This window comes from Haliotis rufescens, unplaced genomic scaffold (assembly GCF_023055435.1).
Source record: "Haliotis rufescens isolate VD_foot unplaced genomic scaffold, xgHalRufe1.0.p SCAF_5, whole genome shotgun sequence".
Classification (NCBI taxonomy): Eukaryota; Metazoa; Mollusca; class Gastropoda; order Lepetellida; family Haliotidae; genus Haliotis; species Haliotis rufescens.
In genome coordinates this window covers 25,515,086-25,542,962 of record NW_025964223.1, presented here as the reverse complement: position 1 = coordinate 25,542,962, position 27,877 = coordinate 25,515,086, and the positions used below count along the sequence as shown (strand labels likewise).

At 44.0% G+C, this 27,877-nt stretch overlaps 1 protein-coding gene across 2 annotated transcripts; it reads right to left on the bottom strand.

Annotated features, from left to right (window-relative positions):
• On the bottom strand, positions 1-27,793 carry LOC124111003 (trafficking protein particle complex subunit 10-like). Of its 2 annotated transcripts, XR_007218312.1 has the most exons (23): positions 27,689-27,793; positions 23,702-23,783; positions 22,988-23,120; positions 22,015-22,208; positions 19,481-19,676; positions 18,587-18,698; positions 13,615-13,862; positions 12,124-12,270; positions 11,405-11,522; positions 10,737-10,816; positions 10,221-10,312; positions 9,253-9,393; positions 8,119-8,222; positions 7,314-7,828; positions 6,042-6,186; positions 5,448-5,683; positions 4,889-4,989; positions 4,288-4,414; positions 3,058-3,222; positions 2,173-2,359; positions 1,690-1,797; positions 914-1,323; positions 1-822 (listed from the first exon to the last, which is right to left on the bottom strand). XR_007218312.1 is itself a non-coding variant. In XM_048383937.1 (22 exons), exons 1-22 carry the CDS (start codon positions 27,711-27,713, stop codon positions 1,160-1,162), a joined length of 3,420 nt encoding a protein of 1,139 aa, XP_048239894.1. In that variant the 5' UTR covers positions 27,714-27,793; the 3' UTR covers positions 1-1,159. The 2 variants fall into 2 exon arrangements, 1 of the variants encoding a protein (XP_048239894.1); XM_048383937.1 differs by having other exon boundaries at positions 1-1,323.
• Between the last annotated feature and the right edge of the window lie 84 nt (positions 27,794-27,877).

The following is a 27,877-nucleotide window of genomic DNA, read 5'->3' as shown; positions in this document are numbered from 1 at the left end:
AGGGACATAACTCGTAAAAGCCACTGGTGGCGCTACGATTGAGCCCAGAAATTCCAGCCTAGTTTGGCAAGGGTGGAAACTGGACTTTTAGAGTCAGTTAACTCCCTTGCCTCGGGAAGATGTGCCTGTAGCACATAATGAAACTATCAAGATTGGCCTAATATATGTTTGGATGATTCACAGAGTATTGGCAAATTCATACTTCTGAAAATAACTAAGCCAATCAAACACATACAATGGTTGACTGACAATCGGCGAACACCAGTATGTAGATCATTTACGAGTCAACTACTGTCGTTGTCATTGCTGAAACAGACCCGTGATTCCTACACCCGACTATTCAAGCAGACACAAGGTTTTTCATGTCACTCACTGTGAGTCATGCAGTGTTCTTACATCTGGAGTAGACATGGACTGCTGGTCATCTTCTCTTCCTTGTAACACACTGTTGATGAGTGAGTTGGATTTACTTCCCATAGGACAGTATTTCTGTTACTGCACAGCATGTCGGCTTCAAGTGAGTGGAAAGACAGTTGCTGGTTAGAAACCTTAACATGTTGACAACATTAGTCCTTATCAAGCTGCCCAATAGCTCAGCTATCATAAGGACTAGTAGAAATTTGCCATAATTAAGGTATTTCCTTTATGTTATCATAATAAGGACTAGGGGACTAAATGGTTAGTTTCTATTGCTGGTTGATGAAACACATGAGCATTGGGAGGGCCCTGACCCATCAAGGATAATAACTGGGGTGTCTACAGTTCTAACTCATGACCAGGAATCATTGACAATTGGTTCATCCACCCTTCCACCTTGGACACCTCACATCTTTCCCTCAAGGTAGACACAGCCCTGTGAGGTCAGGTAGTTCAAGTCACAGATTGCAGGTCATCCATCTTCCACCAGGGACACCTCACATCTTTCCCTCAAGGTAGACACAGCCCTGTGAGGTCAGGTAGTTCAAGTCACAGATTGCAGGTCATCCATCTTCCACCAGGGACACCTCCACATCTTTCCCTCAAGGTAGACACAGCCCTGTGAGGTCAGGTAGTTCAAATCACAGATTGCAGGGACACCTCCACATCTTAACTTCCCATCTCAGGGTAGACACGGCCCTTCGAGGTCAAGTAGCAGTAGTGGTCACAGATTGTCGATTATCTACCCTTCCATGAGGGACACCTCCACATCTTTGCCCCCCATCTCCGGGTAGACGTGCACCTGCTGGGCCACGCTGCTGTTGTACACCTCTCCCCTGGAGAACCTGACAAACTCGGGAGGATCAGCCAGTGACTCATTGCTGCTCTCCTCCATATTTGATTGGTCTGAAAAAATATACGGTATACAGGAACAACATTGTTACAAATGCAAATCTGCTGTGGCTGAAACTTTGCATGCATAAATGTGATCACTATTCACTGAAAAACCAACAATTGCCATTTATAAGATTGAAATGAGCAGCTGTTGTTTAATGCTGCAGTCAGCAACATGAATAGTTCATCTTTGCCAACATTCAAATGTGGCGACACTTCATGCCACCAGGGCACACACAATCTGACAGGTCACTCCCATTGTGGCCATCTCATCCTCAGTGAGTTGCCAATACAAATGACCTTCTTATCTCAGAATCCTCAAGGGTAAATAATTGGGAACATGTCTGAAATACTGCGACTGTTGTGTCGTTGACTTACCAGCTCGGTACTTGTGTATGTGGACCAAAGGGAGATGCACGAAGCCTGCTTTCACAGCCACCACATCCAGGATCGTCTCATAGTAGTCATCCTTCAGAAAAAATATCCCTGCAGCAAACGAGGACAATGGTCAGATGTTATGAGTGTTTGTAAGATAATGCCCTTCCCAGGGATGCAACATCACACCAATACAAGTAACCATTTAATACCTGTTCGCTTCTTATGCCACCCCCCCTACACTTTTTCATGATGTCATATATGGGGCGGTGTGGTAGCCTATCGAGTAAAGCATTTGCTTGTCATGCTGAAGACCTGGGTTTGAATCCCCACCTGGGTAAAACATGTGAAACCCATTTCTGGTGTGTGATATTGCTGGAATATTTTGTAAAACCATACTCACTCACAACATCCTATGACTCACTCTGCTACAACCCTTCTCAATAATGTATGACTGGTTCTACTGTGATATTGTTCATCACTCACCTGTAGACTTCCCAACCAGCGCCCAGGTGTCTGTGTCTGATCTCACATCGTAGACCAGCCTCTCGTCAGGGTCGTTATGACCTCCATTGCACTTCTTCACCTGCAGCTTGAGGGCCGCGGTCTTCCCCGTCTTACACTGCTTGTCCTCCTCTGGGGATGTCACGTTGTAGCTCAGGATGTATTTGGTCTGGGAACATACACCTCAGTGCATTGAATCACTGGGTCAATTCATTGATAGGTTGTCTGTGAAAACAGTACCTCAGTGTCCAATACACAACGGATGAATAGGTATCTCTGTACTTTGAAGTTCTCCACACTACAGGTGTACAGGTATTTGTGTTCCTACCTGGAAGTTCTCCACACTACAGGTGTACATGTATTTGTTTCCTACCTGGAAGTTCTCCACACTACAGGTGTACAGGTATGTGTGCCTACCTGGAAGTTCTCCACACTACAGGTGTACATGTATTTGTTTCCTACCTGGAAGTTCTCCACACTACAGGTGTACATGTATTTGTTTCCTACCTGGAAGTTCTCCACACTACAGGTGTACAGGTATTTGTTTCCTACCTGGAAGTTCTCCACACTACAGGTGTACAGGTATTTGTTTCCTACCTGGAAGTTCTCCACACTACAGGTGTACAGGTATTTGTTTCCTACCTGGAAGTTCTCCACACTACAGGTGTACAGGTATTTGTTTCCTACCTGGAAGTTCTCCACACTACAGGTGTACAGGTATTTGTTTCCTACCTGGAAGTTCTCCACACTACAGGTGTACAGGTATTTGTTTCCTACCTGGAAGTTCTCCACACTACAGGTGTACAGGTATTTGTTTCCTACCTGGAAGTTCTCCACACTACAGGTGTACAGGTATTTGTTTCCTACCTGGAAGTTCTCCACACTACAGGTGTACAGGTATTTGCGGGGCGTGGCCTGAAGATCCAGTGGACAGGTGTAGAGGAAGGAGAGCTCTGTCTCCAATCGGGGAATGTCCGGGATGTTGCAGCGGATCTGCCACAAGATGGAGGCTGTCTGGCTGCTATTCACTTTCTGGAAACAGAATACATGTCAAATTTGTTAAATGTCATAGTATTGTATTTCTATGAAAGACAAATGATAGAACTAAGATGCAAAAATATATAAACAATCCTGATCCTTCATTTTTTAAGACTTTTCATAACACCCAATGATCTTGAACAATGTCAACATATTTTGTCTTGGTATTAATAAAGTGATAGGAAGACCGATGACATTGTACCTCTAACGACTAATGTTTGTTTCAAGGCGAGTTAATGATGAGTTGAAGAGAAGATTTGCTGATCAGTACATACACGATTTCAACGAAATTAATATCAACAAAATTGAATGAAATCCCCCCCCCCCCCCCCCCCAGGTAGTGAAGTGCTGTATTCCAGTATTATTCAACTCATCAAGGAATACATTCATGTAGGGCATAGGGCGGCCTTTTCCCAGGTTGATTGTACACAACTGTTTTATTGGTTACATACTAGCTTGACCAACCCTCCCCCCCAAAAAGGCCGTCTGAGAACCAATACCTTGTTTTTGTTAAGCCTAATACTGTTGACCCAACTATAAAATTCTTTAAAAAACATCACAACTATGGCAAAGTCTTGAAAATATTTACCAGTATTGGTGAGTTGAAGTGGGGTTTAACGTCGCGTTAAAGATTATTGCACTTATATAGCGACATGCAGTGTACTGACTCCGAGCGGACCAGTCCTTGTTTTAGCCCCTTTAATGCTAGGCACCAGGCAGGGTAACAACAAGTACCATATCTTGATGTCTTTCAGTATGACATGGCTGGGCATTAAACCCAGACCTCCCGCTCTCTGGGTGGATGCTCTACCAGTAGACCACGGAGGCGGTCTTCACCAGTATTGACTTGACTAGACTTAAAGACTTTCTAGGGAGGTCTCCATATACCACTGATACCGTCGATGACTTTATCCCATCATTCTTAAGACAATGGTGTCCTATGTTGGTTAATTACAGAAAGTTAAGAGTTGACTCCAAAAATCATTCTTCTAAAAACAAATGTATACCACCACTTGTTTCTCAAGCTGTTGCCATGGTCACACACTAGTGTTTTCTCACCATCTGTTGTCCGGTTCTGTTCATTAACTGCAACTCCACATCATTGGAATTCAGGGCAGATAACTCTGGCTGACTGACGAGGAATTCGGTTTTGGTATTGCCTTTAATGGTGACTTGAAGATATTTTCTGTGAAAAAACAATGGTACAATATACGAAACCCGTTCTTGATGTCCCTTATAATAAAAACACAAAAATGTTCTTGGACAAAAGTAAACAGTAAAACCCTACCCACTTATGCTTTTAATCCAAGATTTCTTTTAAATCTTAGTTTTGTTTAAAAATTCCTCAACCAGTTGTGAAATAATAAAGATTCATGATAGTAATCAAAATTAACAGTTCTAAGCGCTAAAAAATGTAATTAAACTTTGGTAATCGATAACAAAAATGTGCGTAAGTCATTGTTCATGCCACCATCATGTTATTCCAGCAATATTTTGTTAGTCTGTTAATAATCAGTATTAATCTTGGTCCCGTTCCACAATGCGACCTTAGCGCTACAGCTACCATAAGCCTATGTTAAAGTATGGGAGTTATGATCATATTAGTGCTGATATCACTTTGAGGAAGGAGTCCCTGGGCAACAAGAAATGAATAACTTACTTTTCCTTGCATGTGTGTAAAACATGTTCCACTTTAAAGGGATGGACAAAGTTGAGATGAACGTCGAGTTTCTTGTCCCACACGTCAACATGGCAAGTCAGCTGGAACACAAGAACAGAGTGAGTTTTGTTTGTTGGTTAATGCTACACTCAGCAATATTCCAGCTATATGACGGCAGTCTGTTAAAAATCATATCTGGACCAGATAATCCAGTGATTGATATCATGACCATCGATTTACGCAATTGGGATTACATCAACCAAGTCAGCGAGCCTGACCATCCGATCCCGTAACTTGCTGAAGATCAGAAACTGATGTTCACAGGTAGAACAGAGTAAGTGAGTGAGTTAGGGCTACACTGATTTAAGCAATATTCCAGCCATATCAAGTTGACGCCTTCACATAATGTGACGAGCCAACACTTTTACCACTAGACTACTTCACAGCCCCTGAAAACAATGTAGCATCCAGATTACAAAAGCATATTCATCTCAGTAAAATGGCGGCTACTTTGACCACAGCTGTAGGTAAACTTGTAACAGTAGGGACTGACAACTACCTTGGCGTCTGAAGAGCCATCAAACGTCTGTCGAGTCTGATGGAGGGCCGTTGTAGTGAAGTCTGACGACTGATCTGCTTCCAGTGGTGACAGCTTCAGGACAGAGTTACCTTCCCTTGTCGAGACTTCCAGGTTCTCTGTGGTCTTGAACTGAGCACTGCAGCCTTGTGGGAGGGCAAAACTTCCTGTCAGCAAGGTCAAGGTCGCCTCTTGCTTTATCCCAGCAATGAAGTGATCTATGAACAAAGACAGTTCAAATAGATCAGTTCAAACAGATCAGCTCAAACTTTTACACATCTGTTTTCTGCTGAAAAAAACACCTTTACTAGTTAATCTGTGAGATTGCTATTCCTTTGTTAACAGATCATAAAAATATAACAGTTCTGAGACATTACCTGCCCTGCAGTTGAATAAATTTCTTCCTGTTTTGGACTTTATTTTTCAAATATAATATTTTACACTGAATAATTTTACAGTACACAGTCTACATCAGTACAAGAGGCACACTAACACTCGAGGTATGGGTTATGTGTTTTTCAGAAGATCCATGCTATGGTGACAGATATTTGCTATAGCCTGACAGTGATGTTGTACCTGACTTGGCAGGCTTCAGCTCCACCCTGGGTTGGTCACAGACAACCTTGAAGAACAGGTCCCATCCACTGAGTGACTTGAGGAAGTCTAGATGCTTCACCTCGTAGCATAGCTGACTCAAGTAGAACACGCCCTTCTCCGCAGTCTGTAAAAACATGAAGACAGAGTTGACTTATGGATGTAAACTTCCATATTCTTCCTGGATAAACGGACCAGCATCTGTACCAAAGTGATGCAGTGAATGTTGAAATACATGTCAACTTTGTCTTCGTTGATGCTACAGCTTCTGAACTGGAAGAATGTTTGTCTGTTACGTGTTTAACACGACACTCAGCAACATTCCAGCTGTATGACGGCGGTCTGTAAATAATCTAGTCTGGACCAGACAATCCAGTGACTGACATCATGAGCATCGATTTACACAATTAGGATACGATGACATGCATCAACCAAGTCAGTGATCCTGACTACATGATCCCGTCAGTTGCCTCTTACAACAAACATGGGTTGCTGAAGCCCTATTCTAACCCGGATCTTGACGGGTTGGAAATATGTGTAACTACTGATTCTATCCTTATCACAGTATCAACTGACCGCAGCATGCTCTTGTTTTGCACTGCTAAGGCTGTCTATAATGAATAAAGGTTTCAGTAAGAGAGTACTGGTCAACAAAGTGAGGATGTAGTAATGTATCTATATTGATGACGATGTCTTATTCAAAACATTTTTTATATTTTTAGAATAGAGAACATGGAGAATGAACACTCTGTTCAAATATAGTGAACTTCTTCTATAAATCAAAGTAGCAGAACGATGTGATGTCATATGAAAAAACCATCACAATGTCACATCACTTATCTTGCCCAAGTGTGTTGAGTACCATGGCCACAAGCCTATGTATTTAGATACACGTGTAAAACAATCTGGCCATGCATACCCTGAAGTTTACTGCATGAAAACATATAAAAGTCAGAAGGAATGGGTGCATTGTCAGAAAGAAATGGGAACATTAGTGACTTATAGTGTAACCATAGAGTTTGAGATAATTTTTGTCATTAAACAATATATCACGGGACTAACCACGGGTCCGGGTAGTCCTGTGGGTACCCCGGTCCAACTCAGGATCAACCTGACCCGAGTACCAGAGTTACCCGTCCCAGCCTTACTCAGAACATCTGACTTGTTCATATTACTACAGTTATAGCTATAGTAAAATGAAAGAATCTTTAACTTCTTTTCAGTGGTCTATATGAAAGTGAGAGCTGCACCCACCTTCATCTTGAGCTGCACGTTGTTCTCGCCCGGCTGCAGCTCAATGTCCTCAGCCAGGAGACTCACTGTGAAGTCCCCCTTCATCGTGTGGTCCACGTCACTGGCCCCTCCCGGACCGCTGTCTGTTCTCTTCAGCAACTCATGAGCATTCTTACAAGTCAGCCCTGCCCCCACAATCTTCCCCTGCCTCTTTTCATAGGTCGCCACAGTGTCAATCATTGCAGGCAACTGCTTTCTGATTGGCTGAAAATTTGCTATGTGTTCAGGCTTGTGAATGGTCAAGCTGGGAGTTCTTGTGTGGGCGATTTTCTTTTTCGAGAAGTGAGATGAGTTTGGCTGTTTCTCCGGCGGGCAGTGAGAGACGGAGATGCTGATCTTACTGCAAGTGATGGCTCTAGGGAAGTGGTTGTGGATCTTCGTGTCTATGACAAAGTCTTCATTAAGGATTACAGTTGGCGTCATCACTGCCGCGCCTTCCAAACCAAGAATCTTGGAGGCTTTCAGGATGCACATTTCTGTTACAGACACAGAGACATATTGAACTACGTGCCACAGTTTTACAAACTAAAATAGACAGTGTCAACTCTATGCTATTGTCACACAAAACAACCTGAATGCTTTAATCTTTACAATCCACCTGGTAAATAATTATGTTTGGACCATGCAAACAAGTGGTTGATAGCATGATCAACAATCTGTGCCCTTGGTCCACCAGATTGGGTGTTGGAGACTCAGGGCCTGGTATTCACACCGGGTTTATTCCGCCCAGTCAGAGTGCACTATCTGTGTATGATGCTACACTCACCATCTTTGTCTTCAGCTATCCTCATCACCTCACTGAAGTAGTGCTCCCTGTCGGCCATCTTGAGATGGGGGCTGCAGGCAATGTGGCAGGCTGTCTTCAGAAATCTCACAGTCAAGGAGTAGAGAACAGCTACTTCACATATCAGGCCTTAGTGTTTATACAGATCCCGCTTAGTTTACAATTGTAACCTTATTGTCTTTGGGTCAAGGCAAGGCAGTTAATTCATACTCCAATATGTGAAAAGGTTCTCATATTCTCATTTTGCTGATTTCAATTTGACAACAGGTGAGATGAGGTGAAATTGAGTTTATCGTCGCTTTCAAGAAGATTTCACTTATATAGCATGTGTGTGTGCATGCTTACATGGCTGTTTGTTCTAGTCCAGACTAATGCCGATTTTAGAGTGCTAGCCCACTGAGATACCATGCCGCAGTTTAACATAATACCCCACTCAGACACAGTATACTGACTCCGAGCCGACCAGTCCTTGTTTTTAAACCCCTAAATCTTGAGCGCCAGGCAGGGTGACAACAAGTACCATCTTCTAAATGCCTTTTGGTATGACGCAGCTTGTTTCAGGAAAGTATCTAAAGTATGTATATATATTTATTATATACCATACACAGAGAAACTTAATTAGGACAGAACCAGTTATTCCAGAAATCTACCCTTCCACTTAATTACTGTATATCTACATTCCTTTAAAAAGAAAAATTACCATTTAATGACTCCATACCCATACTATGGTAATCTGGAATTGTTTGATAAACAGGGTCTCTCAGTATTCCTCATTACAGCTAAAGTGAGGAAGGAAGTTTGTATCAATGCCACTTTTAACAGTATTCCAGTGACATTACGGCGTGTCAGCTTAATGTGGGAGGAAAGCCCAAAGTGACGCAGGTCTCAGACGTTTACCACTTCGGTGAAACACATGAGCATGGCTATGGTTCTGACAAACCTAGAAACATGATCAGGTCAAACCTGACTGACGTTATGATCCTAGGTTCATCGGCATGGTGCTGACAAACCAAGAACTGTAATTTGGGTGAACCAGGATTTGAACCAACAATCATAGGATGCTGGCACAACTAACTCTGCACAGCGAATAGAGGAACAGCTACAGATGCAGGATACTTGGCATTGTCGTCCATCTTGGCCTGGCAGACCGCAAGCTCCAGCATGGTGCCATCTGCCAGGTGCCCCCAGTGCTCTTGTCGGTACATCTTGATGGCATCCAGCAGGAAACCCTCCGCCTTGTGGGGCTCCCCTAGCAGCCTGGACAAACAGAGTGGGGGCACTGAATGGTGTGTTATGTCAGAGTATTAAAGTGTAATCACAGCCTCAGAGTCAAGTCAAACCAATGGTTGATCAGCCAGGTCACACAGGATGATCCACCTATAACCAATTACAGTGGAATTTGTCCAAATCGGACTCAGGTCCTCTCAGTTATTATTGTTCAAACTGATCTACAACTCTCTAATTCGGACACCTCACACTTCAGACTTCAGACTAAAATTACGGTCCCCAAAACCAATATACTATTGAAAAGAAGCTGTCTAAACCAGATCAGACCAGATGTTCTCTCACTTTGAAGTAAGCTCAGTCATTGTCAGCTAAAACAACAATGCTAATCCTGCATGTAATCCTATTGACCTTAACACTTTGTGGTCTGCTTAGTTAATCAGAATTTACTCACTTGTTAATGAGAAACTCAACTTAATGACATTAACTCATGTCATGAGTGAGAAGTATGGTATCTGCAAACAGACTGCCTCTGATATATATATTGTTGCTTTTCGTTTGGTCTTCAGTAAATACAATGTACTCCTGGGGACCTATTCCAACCCAGCATCACACAGGGAATACGCAAAACGTCTGTGATATGATCTGATATGAGTTTGCAAAGCATTTACAGTAATCAAGTCTCATGAGACCTAGCAACAGCTTTAAATAGCATCACAAGAGTACGACGGCACACCAGCTCTGCCAGCTGAGTTAGGCTCTCAAGATGGTTGGCCAAGTCAACATCACTCAAATCCCAACACAAACATGCAAAACAGAACCTTGAATCACTTCAAGGAACATCTTTAATAGTCACTCACATGTAGAAGTCAGCCAGGTCTCTGCCAATAATCCGAGCCGAGCGGAACCGACAGATGTGTTTGTACGTTCCCATTGCCAGCTCACACATTTCCTGTAATGATGAAAGCAATCTTTATTTTCTATCAGGAATATATGAAGCAAGGCCCGGTGAGGTGAAAATGTACTTCAAGGTCCTTTTTAAAATTATTTCAATTATATAGCAAAGTGCATGCAAATGAGTGTGTGTCTGCTTGTATTAGTCCTGACTTATGCCAGGTTTATTGTCCCAGCCCACTGAGATACCATGCCACAGTTTAACAAGAATATCCCACATAGACACAGGATACTCCAAATCAGGCCATACCTTGTTTTATCTGCATAATGCCGCATGTCAGACAGGGTAACAAGAAGAAGTGTGATCTTTTAACGTCTTTAGTTATGACTCAAAAAGGGGATTGAACCACCGTCCTTCCGCTCTCTGGGCAGACGCTCGATCCATTAGACCACGGAGGCAGTTCATGAGTATATGAACTTACCAGGTAATGTTTCTTGTAGGACTCATCTGAAGACAGAGCCTGTCGCAATCTGTCCAGAGGTGTGATGTTGTCAGTAGGCGCTACAATATGAAAACACATTTTTATTCAACTGTTTTTTACTAATTGGAAATTTTATTATAAATTGTATCTCACACACAATACGTCCACCCAACCATCAGGGCATCTAGCCTGATAGCTCTACGTAAGAGAACGAGTAGGCACAGATACACACATCATCAGGTCGTGTAAGGTTACAGTGCACACAGCTACTGGTCAGTAACCAGAGGGAGGCTGGGGTGTGTTCGGGTGAAGTGTTTTGTTTTAGAAGCTGGAAACATGGTTCAAGCACATTTCCTCATTGGATCGAGGAAGAAAGAAGATATGCATAGTGTGAGATTCCAGCTTTCAAACTCAGATAAAAAGAACAAAGTATTAGGAACATACAAATAATGCCTGTTCTTTACAAATGTAATGAAATAAGGGTTATCTGACAGAACTACAAAATCTTAACCAGCTGTAAACCACCAGAAACTGTCAGTTACAACTAATGAGTAACTGACCTGCATTTACCATCATTTCATTCACTGAAAGATTCCTAATTTTCAAAATGTATTTACCCAGGAACAAGTTCCGACAGTTACCATGGTTACATTGACCCTGCAACTAACCTGTATCTTCACTGTTCAGTGTGACCATGCCCGAGGTGAGATCCACTCTACAGCTCAGCTGTTTGGATGTGGGCATGGTCCCGGGGATCAGGCCGCACACGTTCCCTAGTTCCTTCAGCTGAAACATTCAGTGGGTCACTTTCCACGGCTCAGGGATACCAGTTATCCAAATTAATAATGAAATTTGAGATAACTGGCCAACATGTGCGGTTATAACAGCTTAAATCGAATTTGTCAGGACGTCCATTTGTCTTTGCTTGTAGAATTACATGAGCCGTGAAGATCTGGGGTAGAATAGGTCTTCAGCAACCCATGCTTGCCGTAAAAGGCGACTATGCTTGTCGTAAAAGGCGACTAACGGGATCGGGTGGTCAGGCTCGCTGACTTGGTTGATGCATGTCATCGATCCAAATTGCGTGGATCGATGCTCATGATATTAATCAATGGACTGTCTGGTCCAGACTGGATTATTTAGAGCTGTCATATAGCTGGAATATTGCTGAGTGCGGCGTAAATTAACAAACCAACCAAACCAACATGTCTTAGGGGGTTGCCTTTTATTTACTTAACAGTAAAGTATTCAGTAAATTCCTATCATTTGTTGGCCAGAAAGTGTAAGTGTCTTGGCAAATTTCCTGGACACAGGGAACATCCTTGAGGGTGGACCTAGTCTTTCCTTGCCCTCAAGAAGGAGTCCTGACCGACCACGACTCACTCACCTTCCGTCTGGCGTAGTCCCACAGACTGGCGATACACAAAGAGTTCTTGTTGACCCGCGATGACTCATTGTACCGCTCACACGTCTCCAGCACGGCAAGACTACTGAGGAACACCCAGCACCACAGCGCCCCCTGGGGAACCTCCACCTGCAGACCGCAGAACAGTAGGGGTGGGCTAGAAACACTATTGTTGTACGTGGAAAGTTGCATGTGATGCATGGAGTTTGCATTGCGTGTAAGGAGCTGGTGTAGTATAGCTAGTCACTAGGTACTAGTAAGTATGGTAGGTAGGGTGACGTAAGGGGATAGCTGTTGAGGGGCAGTTGTAACACGGTGATGTAGTAAAGACAGTTTTGATTGATGCGAAGTGTTTGTTGAAGTTTGAGTTGATCTGAGTTGTCAACAAGTGGTCGAACTGCCAGGCGGAGATATAACACTATTACTGCTGCAGGATAGACACATAGACCTGAGGACATTCCATTTCAGGTAATGTCATTTGAGGTGTTGATCAATGACGCATGTGCACCACGAACAATAGCAATTCATCAACAGATAGATACATGTTGCTTTATACTGTAGTCAACAATATTGCAGCTATATCATGAGTGGCTGGGAGTCAAATCACAAACCCCACATCCTACACAATACGGGAAACACAAGCAATGACATAGTCATGGTAATGTTTCAGCATCAACATCCCCGGCCAACAACCTGTTCAAAACATGTTGAATGAAGCTACATATAGAATACTAAATGAGCTTCCTTGTAAGACCAATTTTATGAAACGAGTGAATAGTTCTTGTATCTGACGAGCAAAAGCGATTTAGATACAAGAACTATTCATGAGTTTCATAAAATGGTATTACACGGGAGTGTGGTGAGTACATTATTTATTACTTGCCATTTACAACTTTTTTCTAATTTCACTGTCGTGTGTGAATAGGCAGATATCTACACGATCCACAGTAATCCATTGAGTTTTACAGAATAATACTTCAAACAAATCAAAAGTTGTCACATATTAATATAATGCCATACAATAGCCCACCTTTAGAATTATGAAGTCTGTTCAACAAAGCTATCGTAGCCAGAAGGATATCATAACTCCCATACTTTAACATTAACTCGCCTTGTGGAAAGGGTCCCTGCACCACAAAGTTTTACAATGACATCACAATACCCTATGACGTAATTTGTGGAATTCTGTTGCAAGATCCACCGGTGAAACAATGCCATGTGACCTCAGCCTAACCACAGGATTGCTGGGGTCATTGAGTGTGCATAAGCTCCACTCAGTGATCTATCATCTCTACACGCAGTGTCGTTGAATAAGCCCAGGAGTTTGGGGAGTTTTCAATACTTGTAAGTGAAACATGTTCCTGCAGTAAATAAGCAAGGGCTGTGTTATTGCACAATGTGTAATACAGCTGTATTTTTATGAAACGGGTGATCTCTTCACGGACAAGTAGTAAAACTGTAAGTGAGGCTGACCTCGAGTGCGATCATCTCTTGTACGGTGTAGTGGAGGTAGTCCAGAGCCCGCTGGGCCACCTCGCCTGGGCGCTTCAACAAGAACAGCAGCGCACACTGGCGAGAGAACAGGTAGTTGCGGAACTCCAACACACTGGCCTTGTTCATCTTGATGGCGTCCCGCAGCTGGTGGTTCAAGGCCTTGGTGAGGGAGAGACCGCTCCAGTTGCTACATGGCTGTATGAGAGGGGTCAGCCATTTCACATGAGCTGTTGAAAACGAAAGACAAGTCCTCATTTCCTTGCTTAATTTAAACCAGACATGTTTCACTAATTCACTTCATTTTAGCAGAATGTGTTCATGGGTGAAGGAGGAACATACCCAAACCCGTGAAGATGAGAATAACATGGCATCGGCAGATGTATAGAGAAAGTGCCCACGCTTCCACACCCATACACACACAGACACACCCATACACACACAGACACACCCATACACACACAGACACACACAGACACACACTTAGGGAGGGGAGACATCTAACATGTAATCTGTCATGTGAGCCTACACTTAGTGACACGGGTCTAGTGTGCACCTTGTCATCCTGGATAAGCCCCTAGAATAGGCTAAGGCACGTTTTGACATATTCCAGCCAAATGACTTGGGAAATCACACCTGTGTTTGGCATGATGAATCAACAAAATACCCAGGGTTACAACACAACCCCTAGGAACTTCTGACACACTGTAGGGATTCTCAAATGTTTACTTTTTACATTTGTAAATATTGCAGGTTCTTATTGGGATGAAAGAACAAAAGACATTTTGAGTGTGAGTGTGTATGGTTTTATGCCGCTTTTAGCAATATTCCAGCAATGTCACGGCGGGGGACACCAGAAATTGGCTTCACACATTGTACCCATGTCGGGAATCGAACCCGGGTCTTCGGCGTGACGAGCGAACGCTTTAACCACTAGGCTACCCGACCGCCCCAAGACATTTTGATGCATTCAGAGTTTGTACATTGAGGGAATGACGGAAATGGAGTTGTGAAGCCAGATTTATTGTGAAGCCTGGGACGTATAGCCGCCCCCAGTGTGTGACATAGCTGACCCCAGTGTGTGACATAGAAGACCCCAGAGTGTGACATAGCAGACCCCAGTGTGTGACAAAGCCTACCCCAGTGTGTGACATAGTCGACCCCAGTGTGACATAGCCGAACCCGATGTGTGACATAGCCGCCCCCAGTGTGTGACATAGCCAACCCAAGTGTGTGACATAGCTGAACCCAATGTGTGACATAGCCTACCCCAATGTGTGACATAGCCTACCCCAGTGTGTGTCATAGCCTACCCCAGTGTGTGTCATAGCCGAACCCGATGTGTGACAGTCTACCCAAGTGTGTGACACAGCCACACCCAGTGTGTGACAGTCTACCCCAGTGTGTGACATAGCCAACACCAGTGTGTAACAGTCTACCCAAGTGTGTGACATAGCAGACCCCAGAGTGTGACATAGCAGACCCCAGAGTGTGACACAGCCGCCCCTAGTGTGTGACAGTCTACCCCAGTGTGTGACATAGCCAACCCCAGTGTGACATAGCCAACCCCAGTGTGTGACAGTCTACCCCAGTGTGTGACATAGCCAAACCCAGTGTGTGACAGTCTACCCCAGTGTGTGACATAGCCGACACCAGTATGTGACCTAGCCGACACCAGTATGTGACAGCCTACCCCAGAGTGTGACATAGCCAACCCCAGAGTGTGACATAGCCTACCCCAGTGTGTGACATAGCCGACACCAGTATGTGACCTAGCCGACACCAGTATGTGACAGCCTACCCCAGTGTGTGACATAGCCAACCCCAGAGTGTGACATAGCCTACCCCAGTGTGTGACATAGCCAACACAAGTGTGACATAGCCTACCCCAGTGTGTGACATAGCCAACACAAGTGTGACATAGCCGACACCAGTGTGTGACAGTCTACCCCAGTGTGTGACATAGCCAACACAAGTGTGACATAGCCGACACCAGTATGTGACAGCCTACCCCAGTGTGTGACATAGCCAACCCCAGTATGTGACAGTCTACCCGATTGTGTGACATAGCCAAACCCAGTGTGTGCCAGTCTACCCCAGTGTGACATAGCTGCCCCTAGTATGTGACAGTCTACCCCAGTGTGTGACATAGCCAACCCCAGTATGTGACAGTCTACCCGATTGTGTGACATAGCCAAACCCAGTGTGTGACAGTCTAACCCGGTGTGTGACATAGCCAACACCAGTGTGACATAGCCAACACCAGTGTGACATAGCCAAACCCAGTGTGTGCCAGTCTACCCCAGTGTGACATAGCTGCCCCCAGTATGTGACAGTCTACCCCAGTGTGTGACATAGCCAACCCCAGTATGTGACAGTCTACCCCAGTGTGTGACATAGCCAACCCCAGTATGTGACATAGCCAACCCCAGTATGTGACAGTCTACCCCAGTGTGTGACATAGCCAACCCCAGTGTGTGACATAGCCAACCCCAGTATGTGACATAGCCAACCCCAGTATGTGACAGTCTACCCCAGTGTGTGACATAGCCAAACCCAGTGTGTGACAGTCTACCCCAGTGTGTGACATAGCCAACACCAGTGTGACATAGCCAACCCCAGTGTGTGACAGTCTACCCAAGTGTGTGACATAGCCAACACCAGTGTGACATAGCCAACCCCAGTGTGACCTAGCCAACCCCAGTGTGTGACAGTCTACCCCAGTGTGTGACATAGCCAACCCCAGAGTGTGACCTAGCCGCCCCCAGTGTGACCTAGCCTACCCCAGTGTGTGACAGCCTACCCCAGTGTGTGACCTAGCCGACAACAGTGTGTGACCTAGCCGACACCAGTATGTGACCTAGCCTACCCCAGTGTGAGACATAGCCTACCCCAGTGTGTCACCTAGCCGACACCAGTATGTGACAGCCTACCCCAGTGTGTGACCTAGCCGAAACCAGTATGTGACCTAGATGACACCAGTATGTGACCTAGCCGACACCAGTATGTGACAGCCTACCCCAGTGTGTGACATAGCCGACACCAGTATGTAACAGCCTACCCCAGTATGTGACCTAGCCGACACCAGTGTGTGACATAGCCTACCCCAGTGTGTGACCTAGCCGACACCAGTATGTGACAGCCTACCCCAGTGTGTGACCTAGCCGACACCAGTGTGTGACCTAGCCGACACCAGTATGTGACAGCCTACCCGAATGTGTGACATAGCCTACCCCAGTGTGTGACATAGCCTACCCCAGTGTGTGACATAGCCTACCCCAGTGTGTGACATAGCCGACACCAGTATGTGACCTAGCCGACACCAGTGTGTGATATAGCCTACCCCAGTGTGTGACCTAGCCGACACCAGTATGTGTCCTAGCCAACCCCAGTATGTGACAGCCTACCCCAGTGTGTGACCTAGCCGACACCAGTGTATGACCTAGCCGACACCAGTATGTGTCCTAGCCGACCCCAGTATGTGACAGCCTACCCCAGTGTGTGACCTAGCCGACACCAGTGTATGACCTAGCCGACACCAGTATGTGACCTAGCCTACCCCAGTGTGTGACCTAGCCGACACCAGTATGTGACAGTCTACCCCAGTGTGTGACCTAGCCTACACCAGTGTGACCTAGCCCACCCCAGTGTGTGACCTAGCCTACCCCAGTGTGTGACCTAGCCTACAACAGTGTGTGACCTAGCCGACACAAGTATGTGACCTAGCCTACCCCAGTGTGTGACCTAGCCGACACCAGTGTGTGACCTAGCCGACACCAGTATGTGACCTAGCCGACACCAGTATGTGACAGCCTACCCCAGAGTGTGACCTAGCCGACACCAGTATGTGACAGCCTACCCCAGTGTGTGACCTAGCCGACACCAGTATGTGACAGCCTACCCCAGTGTGTGACCTAGCCGACACCAGTGTATGACCTAGCCGACACCAGTATGTGTCCTAGCCGACCCCAGTATGTGACAGCCTACCCCAGTGTGTGACCTAGCCGACACCAGTGTATGACCTAGCCGACACCAGTATGTGACCTAGCCTACCCCAGTGTGTGACCTAGCCGACACCAGTATGTGACAGTCTACCCCAGTGTGTGACCTAGCCTACACCAGTGTGACCTAGCCCACCCCAGTGTGTGACCTAGCCTACCCCAGTGTGTGACCTAGCCTACAACAGTGTGTGACCTAGCCGACACAAGTATGTGACCTAGCCTACCCCAGTGTGTGACCTAGCCGACACCAGTGTGTGACCTAGCCGACACCAGTATGTGACCTAGCCGACACCAGTATGTGACAGCCTACCCCAGAGTGTGACCTAGCCGACACCAGTATGTGACAGCCTACCCCAGTGTGTGACCTAGCCGACACCAGTATGTGACAGCCTACCCCAGTGTGTGACCTAGCCGACACCAGTATGTGACAGCCAACCCCAGTGTGTGACCTAGCCGACACCAGTGTGTGACCTAGCTGACACCAGTATGTGACAGCCTACCCGAATGTGTGACATAGCCTACCCAAGTGTGTGACATAGCCTACCCCAGTGTGTGACCTAGCCGACACCAGTATGTGACCTAGCCGACACCAGTGTGTGATATAGCCTACCCCAGTGTGTGACCTAGCCGACACCAGTATGTGTCCTAGCCGACCCCAGTATGTGACAGCCTACCCCAGTGTGTGACCTAGCCGACACCAGTGTGTGACCTAGCCGACACCAGTATGTGACAGCCTACCCCAGTGTGTGACCTAGCCGACACCAGTGTATGACCTAGCCGACACCAGTATGTGACCTAGCCTACCCCAGTGTGTGACCTAGCCGACAGCAGTGTGTGACCTAGCCGCCCCCAGTGTGTGACCTAGCTGACACCAGTATGTGACCTAGCCGCCCCCAGTGTGTGACCTAGCTGACACCAGTGTGTGACCTAGCCGCCCCCAGTGTGTGACATACCTCCTGCTGCATGGTTCTCAGCAAACTGTGTAAACAGAGCATCCAGCTCATCATACTGAAGCAGCGCGTCGTCGTACACACCCAGGATCTCAAACATAAAGGCCAGCTCCTCCTGCATAGTCACAGAACATAAACAATACAAATAGTTGGTTTACGGATGCACATAGCAATATCTGTCAAAGATGGCAGTCTGTAAATAATCAAGTCTGGATTAGACAATCCAGAAATGACATCAGCATTCTCCACGCAGTTGTGGTACGATGACAAACAATACGCGAAGTCCCTGAGTCTGACCACCCAATCCACAAAGTCTGCTGGGTACTAATAGAGCAATGGATATCTTAATCTCGCATGTAACATTTGCTCTTACATGATACATACTGATCATGGATATATTGTTATACCTCTATTAAGAATCTTGCAATTCCATTGGTTAATCTGTACCATGTGACGAAACAATACATTTCAATATAGACCCCCAAATCATGTGACTGACACAGACATCGAATATTGACTCATCACATGATCAGAATTGACTCATCACATTTCCTGCTGGAAAACAAGATGCCGTCTGGTATACTAACATTTTACGGTTTGCAGGTAATGAAACAGGACAGTGTAAATGCTTCAAAAACTGAATTTAGTCACTGAATGATAACTCTTGAAGAGGTCAATATGCAAGAGCAAGGACCCTCAGAGCCGACCTCTCGGCTATCTGAACAGACCTCGACTGGCGACCTCGGTCCGGTCAGACCACCTCAGGGGTCGGGTCCTTGGGTCCTTCTTTGCGCATATTGAACTCGTCAAGAGTAATTATTTGTATAATAATTGATGACAGAATCCCCTTTGGGTAAAATGAAGTTGAATACAACCATGGTACACATGGTAAATCACCTGCACAACAAAATATTCCATGTAGTTCCATCCTGGTTCATTCCGCTTCTCTCTCAGCGCCCGCATGTTGTCCTCAAAGCGACCCAGCTGCCGATTATACGCAGTCAACAGTAGGGGGCGGAGCTTGATGAAGAAGTTATACCAGGACTCGGCACTCTTAGGGTCAGTCTTCATCGGCTCTGTCAGCACCAGACATCTGAAAACAAGGTCACTCGCCAGTGGTACAGTTGAAGGAAAATGTGATCTTCATCACTGCAGCTGACATACACTTGTGTACTCAGAGACATTAAATAGTGTATTTATATACTTATCCAATCTCACACTATGCATTTCTTCCTTCTTTTTTCGATCCTATGAGAAAATGTGCTCGAACAAGTTTCCAGCTTCTAAAACAAATCACCCGAACACGTGCGTGCGTGCGTGCATGCTTGCGTGCGGGCGTGCGTGCGTGCGTGTACTAGTCCGGACTGATGCCGACTTATAGTGCTAGCCCACTGAGATACCATGCTGCAGTTTAACATGAATACCCCACTCAGATACTGACTCTGAGCCGACCAGTCCTTGTTTTAACCCATTGATGCGGATGAGAGAGACGAACCGGGGTAGCTGAGCATTGAACCTGGTGGAGAAAATTTAATGGTGGACGTCTGGGCTTAGGTAGTTGGCAGATCAAGTGGAAGATCATCGGGTGGAGACGCCATTCAGTGGGTGACGGTCGGTTGGGTCAGTATAGGGTGTGTGTTTTGACATTGTTTATGCTGGGGAAATGTCTTGCTTGAACCTGAATGTTCAGGGAGTCGATTAGCTGGAATACGTTGACTTGGTGGGGCCAATCTTGTTTATATACCAAACAACTGACAGATTGTCTGACATGATCATGAGGTATGACGCACGAAGGAGACCTGCCCAATGGGACACCACCAGAATTTGCGCCTTGAACTCGAGATATGGAGTTGCTTCTCTTCGATGGACCAGAGTCCTGCTGCCTGTAGATCATGGAAGTGTGCTGCCCAAGCCATGGTTGACCAAGTAACTGTTGCCACTGGCATTGAAGGAGAGGCTGTCTGAGTGCCAATGGCATAAAACGCTGTTTCTTCAACATGCTGCCCAGTCAGGTGTCGAAGAGAGCCCCGATGAACTGGAGCTGATGACTGGGAACTGTCTCAGACATTGACAAGCCTCCCAAGCTGATGGAGAAGCCATTGCGGAAAGTCGAAATAGTGCATGAGGAAGTCTGGATCTGCGTTAGCCTGAATACAATCATCGATGTAAGACTTCAATATGATCCCTTGGATGTGCAGGAACTTCCTGATGGGCTTGATAATACGGGTAAAGAGCCATGTGGATGAAGAAATTCAAAACGGGAGCACCTTCCATTGGTAGTGACGGATGCATCAGGAACGGACTGTTGAACTGGCACAGTAGGGACGTCGTTTGTGAGGAAACTGTCAGAAATGCCGTCATTGGCCATCGTTAGAGCAGGCAAGGTGGATTCTGTAGGTGGTTTGGCCACTGAAACAGATGAGGGGACAGCTGGCTCCCTCGACTTCTTAGATATCATAGTGGAAGACGACCCATGTTCCTTGTCCCTAGTTTTTGAGCGCCTGTCAATTTAAGGTCCGTGGCAAATGTTGAAGGATTTTTCTGTAAGATGGGCACACTGAGAACATTGCTTGTCAGTACTGCAACGACCACGACAGTCACAGCATAGGTCTTGAGGGGCCGAAGTGGAGAAGGTATGCCTACACTCAAGACAGGCCAGGTGGTTTTTATGTTCCATACTCATCTTCCCTCAGACTTTATCATAAAATCAATACGATGTTGGAGGGAAATCAAGCAAAAACAAAAAGAAGTATTTTCTGAACTCTCAGTGCATGTCTCCACAGAGTGGTGATGAGAAAGATGAGGTCTTGTGGGTCGCTACACGAGATTACATTGTGTGACCCATTTGTTTGGGTGGTGACCATGGTGTATGCTGGGATGTGTTCGGGTGATTTGTTTTAAGAAACTGGAAACTTTGTTCAAGCACGTTTCCACATAGGATTGAAAGAAGAAGGAAGAAATACATAGTGTGAGATAAATTAACTGTTTCCAAGGTATATTTAATTTCTCCTTGTTAAGGTGTTCATAAATAATTTTTAAAACTTGACAGCTACAAAAGATTTCACACTGTTTTTATCGGTGAGAAGGGATGTATCTTGGATATCAAACTAAGTGCCCTTGGCCATGTTAGCAGCTCAACTGGGAAAGAAATTGTTAGATTGTTCAAAATTAAGATTTCATTCGGATCCATTTTCTTAAATTCAGAGGCACTTCACCGAAACCTGGTTCGCCCTGGTTATGTTTCTAGGGTTGTCAGCACCATACCCATACTCATGGATTTCACCAAAGTGGTAAACGTCTGAGACCTGCTTTACTGTGTGCTTTTCTCCCACATCAAGCCGACAACGGTGATATAACTGTAAACCTCTTCGAAGTGGATTTAAATTGAAGTCACTCATGTCATTCATCTTTTCAATTATCAGCAATCTCACCTTTCTTGTGCCTTGTTGCAGAAGTCATTCTTGACCTTGTCTATCACAGATGACCTTGGGAGAATTTTGGATTTAACTTTGCTTTCATCCATGACGACCACCACAATCAACCAATCAGGTATGTTCTTTCCCTTCAGTGCAGCCTGCCATTCAGCAATGTCTTCTTTCACTGTCTGCTTGTAGCCTTCTAGGTCCTACACAGCACAAGATAGTCACATGAGAAACAAGGCATCACTTTGCTTCATGTAGTAACACCTCAACACATGCCAACAGCAAACAACCGTGTTAATATAGAATATCAATGCGATGTTGGTGAAGGTGATTGTGAAGCATGGCAGGATGAAGTTTGTAATGCCACACTCAGCAATATTCCAGCTATTTGACAGGGTTATGCAAATAATTGAGTCTGGATCAGACAATCCAGTGACTGACATCATGACCATTGATCCACATGATGACCTACTTCAATCAAGTCACCACCCGATCCTGTTAGTCGCCTCTTAGGGCAAGCATGGGCTACTGAAGATGTATTCTCTACCCGGGGCCTAATGTGTTGGTTGATAGAAGTATCACTATTGACTGGGTGCTAAATTCACTACCCGGACCAGTCCTCACTGACCATCACCTGTGTGTCTTTCTGTATCATAAATATAAATTAAGGTGAGTGTGTGTTTGCTGTTTAATGCCACACTCAGCAATATTCCAGCTATGATGGTGGCCTGTTAATAATCAAGTCTTGTCCAGATAATCCAGTGATTGATATTGTAAGCAACGATCCACGTCATTGGAGTACAAAAACTTGCAATCAACCAAGTCAGCAAGCCCAATACCTCTTCCGTTAAGTTGCCTCTTATGACTAGCATAGGTTGCTGGGGACACTCATCTTAATATATTTGCTCACTACGCAGATGTTCACTGAAGTCCCCAAGATGATTATCAAGTTTCCAAGCATGGTTCTATTACATGCACTTACACAGTCTGTCCAGTATATATGGAAGTACGGTCTACTGATGAGGACTCGGTCATCTTCTTCAGGAAGGATGTCAGCATCGTAGGGAACAAAACTTGCTTCGAGTTGCAAAGTGCGAGGTGCTCGACCATACGATCTAAAACATCAATATAATTATCACAACCATGACAACATACATGTTGAATGTATTTCAAAATGCATGTTTTAAAGTTAGTCCCATAACTACAGTGTCTGTAGTATTATGTATGAATAATCATAATAACTGGTAAGGTGAGCTTAACGTTGCGTTGAAGATTATTGCAATTATACAGCAACATAAAGGTACATGTATGTTACTGGCTACTTGTACTAGTCCAGACTTATGTTGGTTTTATAGTGCTTACCCATTGTCGCAGTTTAATGTGGATACCCAATTCAGACATCATAATGAGCTTACCAGTCCTTGTTGTTATCCCCTGAGCGACTGGCAGGGTAACAACTACCATCTTTTAACATCTTTTGGAATGACATAGCCATTGTTACTACCTTCACATATTGTTATTACTATACGCATGATGCTATACCCATTTAGCCAGTTACAACACAAAACCAAGCACTACCATCAACTACCACGTCTCTGGCCCCATTTCTCCACAGAGGGTCAATTTTGAGAAGTTACGAACTACATACACCATACATCCATCTATCAACATGATCGACTGTCATGATAGCGGATACCTTTTCCATTCACATGATTCCTTTGGTAAACCACTGAGAACAATGGGATGCAGCAGAGAAAACAAGCTTTGGTCTCCGTGGCCTGCAAAACAAAAATCAGGTGATAAGAAAGTCAATGATGCATGAACAATGTTTTCAGAAATGCAAGTACATGAAAACAGCATTTTGACATTGGGTTTTTAAAACAATTTAATTCATATAACCACTGATTATATAAGTACTGGTTATCGTCAAACTCTGTAAATTTCAGTCATAGGTGAAGACATAGACAACCGTTTTGTTTATTTTTAGTAGATAGTTTAAAGGCAGTGGCTTGTTTATCTAATGATAAATAGACTCAATGACCATCAATGGTGAATGCATTGATGCTGATGATTATCATGATTATAGACATCTTCCCAAGGCAAGAGAACTGACTGCAAAAGTCCAGTTTCAACCCATCTAACTACACTGAAAATCTGTAGCTCGATCGCAGTGCCACCAGTGGCTATTACGAATTATGTCCCTTCTACGTCCCTCCTATTGACCAATGAGATTCCACCTCTCATATCAATTGCATTTGCTTCAAACAAAACGGCAGCAGTCAAGACGATCTGATTGATAATCAAGATCTATTTTGTAATAAAATAGGTCTTACCTCGCAAAGTCATTTGAGCACCTTAAATTAAAAATGAGAAAGGATTTGGAAAATATCTGTCGACGCCCTGTTAACAGTACATGTTTTGCAAATTCTGCAGTCGACAGAAATCGGCATGTTAAAATCCATGTTGTTTAGGAACTGTATGTCTGGTTCTTTGCGCGATTTTGATTGGAATATGCATAGTCTTGTTAGTCCAGCCAAACTTTAACTCTGGAATTCCAGCCTACATGGCCTAATTCGGCAAGGGTGGAAACTGTCCACAGGAAGATGGATTATAATATAGTAAATTAACATGTTTAGTCATGTCGCTCATATTCAATCAAGTTAATGTTAATTAATGTTTATTTTCCCTATACTTTCTTTTTTAACTTATATGACATGTGGTGCCGTTATCACCAGTTAAATCTTTTGCCATTAAATGGGCACTGATCTAACGCAATTCCCCGGACTGGTTGTTGCCTTTGTTATTGTTTTTTCCCCGTGAGTACCCGGATGATACGCAACGCAACTGACCGTGACAAGAGACTGGGCTACCATCTGCAAGGACAGCTAAATAAACTTGGAGGCTGGAGGCAATATTTGTTTTATGCATTTTTGAACACTGATTGGTTAACTGTGATCTATAAAGATTACGACAAAGGGCGCATGTTAATTAATTTCTTCAGCCTAAACAAACAGACAAAAAGGACGGCGGAGCTCATCGGATGTCGTCATTTGGAAATACCCCAGATGGTTATAGTTTAATAGTGAAAATAAGTATCCATGCAGTGAAAGCATCTTCGGATTTCGAATTGCGTCGATAATACGATTACTACTCCCTTGTTGTCATCCACGTTTTCTGGTATAACCCTACACTTGTGTATTTGTCGTCATTCACTTGATGCTCAGTTAATGAATTTATTACAGGTACAGTTAGTGGTAGCACTACTTAGATTACCTGACAAAGGTTCCCATTTGGCATTTATTGTGTCTTGGATAGTTATTCAATCTAAATCCAGGTTTGAAGTGAGGTGAAATGTGTGTTATGTAATATGCACGTGGCAGCCCAGCAAGAGGTGAATGATCAGTTGATTTACTTTTTTTGTAAATCAACGGATCGTTCCTAGTCATCAAAGGATTAACAGAAAATATGTTGATTGATTAATCACTGTTATCTTGCACAGTGGATATGTCAAAAGGGAGTGTTTACATGTCTAGGTTTACTAAAACAAAGGGAATACACTCATATCATGGCGTGAAGTGCCGATGTAAAAACAACATACTTTGTTCAAAGGGTTAACTGATAATACATTGATTGATTGCTCATTGTTATCTATCACTCAATGGATTTTTTAGGAACCGTGGACGTTATGAAAATAGTTTTCACGTGGGCTTTCTCAGCCGACCCTTGAGACTTGACACCTATGTGAAACACCTGAAACAATCTAAGTGATCAGTTGAGAAACGAACACGGGTTATAATATCCCGAAACAATATATAGCTTTTAAAATATGTGATTGTTACAGAGACACGTGGCATCAAATAAGTTTCTTTGTACAGCTGCAGACGAGTCGGATATTGTTCCTTTGTGTGGATATTCATCGATACATTCCTGGAACAAGGAAGCTGCCTAAAATTATACACATAAATTTGGTAGGTTGTAATTATGGTATTTGCATTTTGTTTTCCTACATTTTCTGTAGCATTGAACCGATTCGTTCTTGTTCCTCTACGTCTTGGTTGGGAAATCCTTCAATGTGCGATAGACGTTGTTTTCACAAGTCTTTTTCTTTGTAAGCGTGTATATATTACCGTCAATTTGTAAAATGTGATTCTCTCAGGCAATTTATAAAATGTGTAAATATTTCAGTCATTTTGACTGAAAAATCTGTCCAGATTGACTAAAATTGATTAAGACGATCAGGGCCTAAAACATCACAACAGATTATTATGTAGGATTAGAAGCCAAACAACATAGAAAAGTACTTTTCAACATAACATTTTCAGTCTCTTGGTGATGACATTAAACATCAAAATGTTTGGAATTCGTTATCATAATAATACAGATGGAAATGTTTTTCAGTCACTTTGTAAAATAACTGAACATTTAGGCGTTTTATTAATTTGAAAATGTTACACATTTTGAGAGTAAAAAACTATACACACTATAAAAATGCTATGCTCAGGTGAAATATTTACTTTGCGTTGCAAGGCAAAATAGTGTAAACGAAAATCGCAAAATTACAAAGCAAGTGACTTATCAAAACTCACCATTAGGCTACCGATGCTACCCACAAAGATACCTACATTTCCTTATTATCTCGAAAACTTTTTCATTTTGTTGATCAATGTGACCATACGCCCTTATTACTAACCATAAAAGTGACTAATGCGCTTACGAATTGCGCAGCAGAGGTCGCGAACTAGTCTAGATTTCTGCTATACATCTGGGTACTCACTGGGAAAAAACAATAACAAAGGCAACAACCAGTCCCGGGGAATTGCTTTAGATCAGTGCCCCTTTAAGCATGTTAAATCTTATTTGGTGCCATTTTCGCCAGGCATATGGTTATTGCTGTCCAGATGCAATGCCCCTTCTGACTGATTCCTTCCATGCAAATTGCTTGGTCTAAATCATTTCCTTTCAATTTGGGTCAGACAGGCAACTGCAATATGAAATCACCTAGTACTGCACTTTACCACATTGATTTGGCACCCTTTTTCAGACTTCAATGGGCTCTGTGCTGTGGATCACGTTTCAAGATTGAAGATAAACTAGGCTAACGAGTAATCTAAGTAGTTAACACTTTCCCATCAGACCACAGGTGCTATAACAAATAGTTCTCGTTTGCCTAGTGATGGCTTGAAACCTGGCATGTTTATCACGTTTCTGTACAGTACTTGGATGACAACAATTAATTACTGATTGTCTACCTTCATACACATGCACCGTAGCGATTTTTCTCTGCGAAATTCCATATCATTTTACACAGTTTACTATACATCACACTGGATTAATTCGTTATAAGAGGTATAGACAGCAAACCCATCACAAGTAACACTTAGGATTGTAAAGGGGTACCGACAGTCAAGATTTGCACGCGGAGATCAATAAAGACCACAGTCGGGGCCATTTAGAGCCACAAGCCGCGCCCGGTAAACTGCACTCTTGTCCACCTATCGACAATAACGATCTTATAAGTTTCCGCAACTTTTACACTCCCTGACAATTCAGATCTAGCCCTAGTCACAGGATAGTGGTTTATCAATCCTGACGTTTACACATGTAGCACAGGCATAGTTAATAATGTTTACAACAATTTCAGGATCGTATAAATAAGAATTAAACTTATGCATATGCTACGTACATGTCACAATAGGCTTAGCCTCCATAGTTAGTACGATATGAGAAGGTCTCAATGCAGTCGATTTCCTCCCATTTTGGTTAATAAAATGTGTCCTTCACCTTGCTGTCACTTAGGTAAAGCTAACATTCACAATGTCTTTGAGAAATAGACCTCACAGAGAAACAGGAAGAATAATGCAGTAGCTATCAC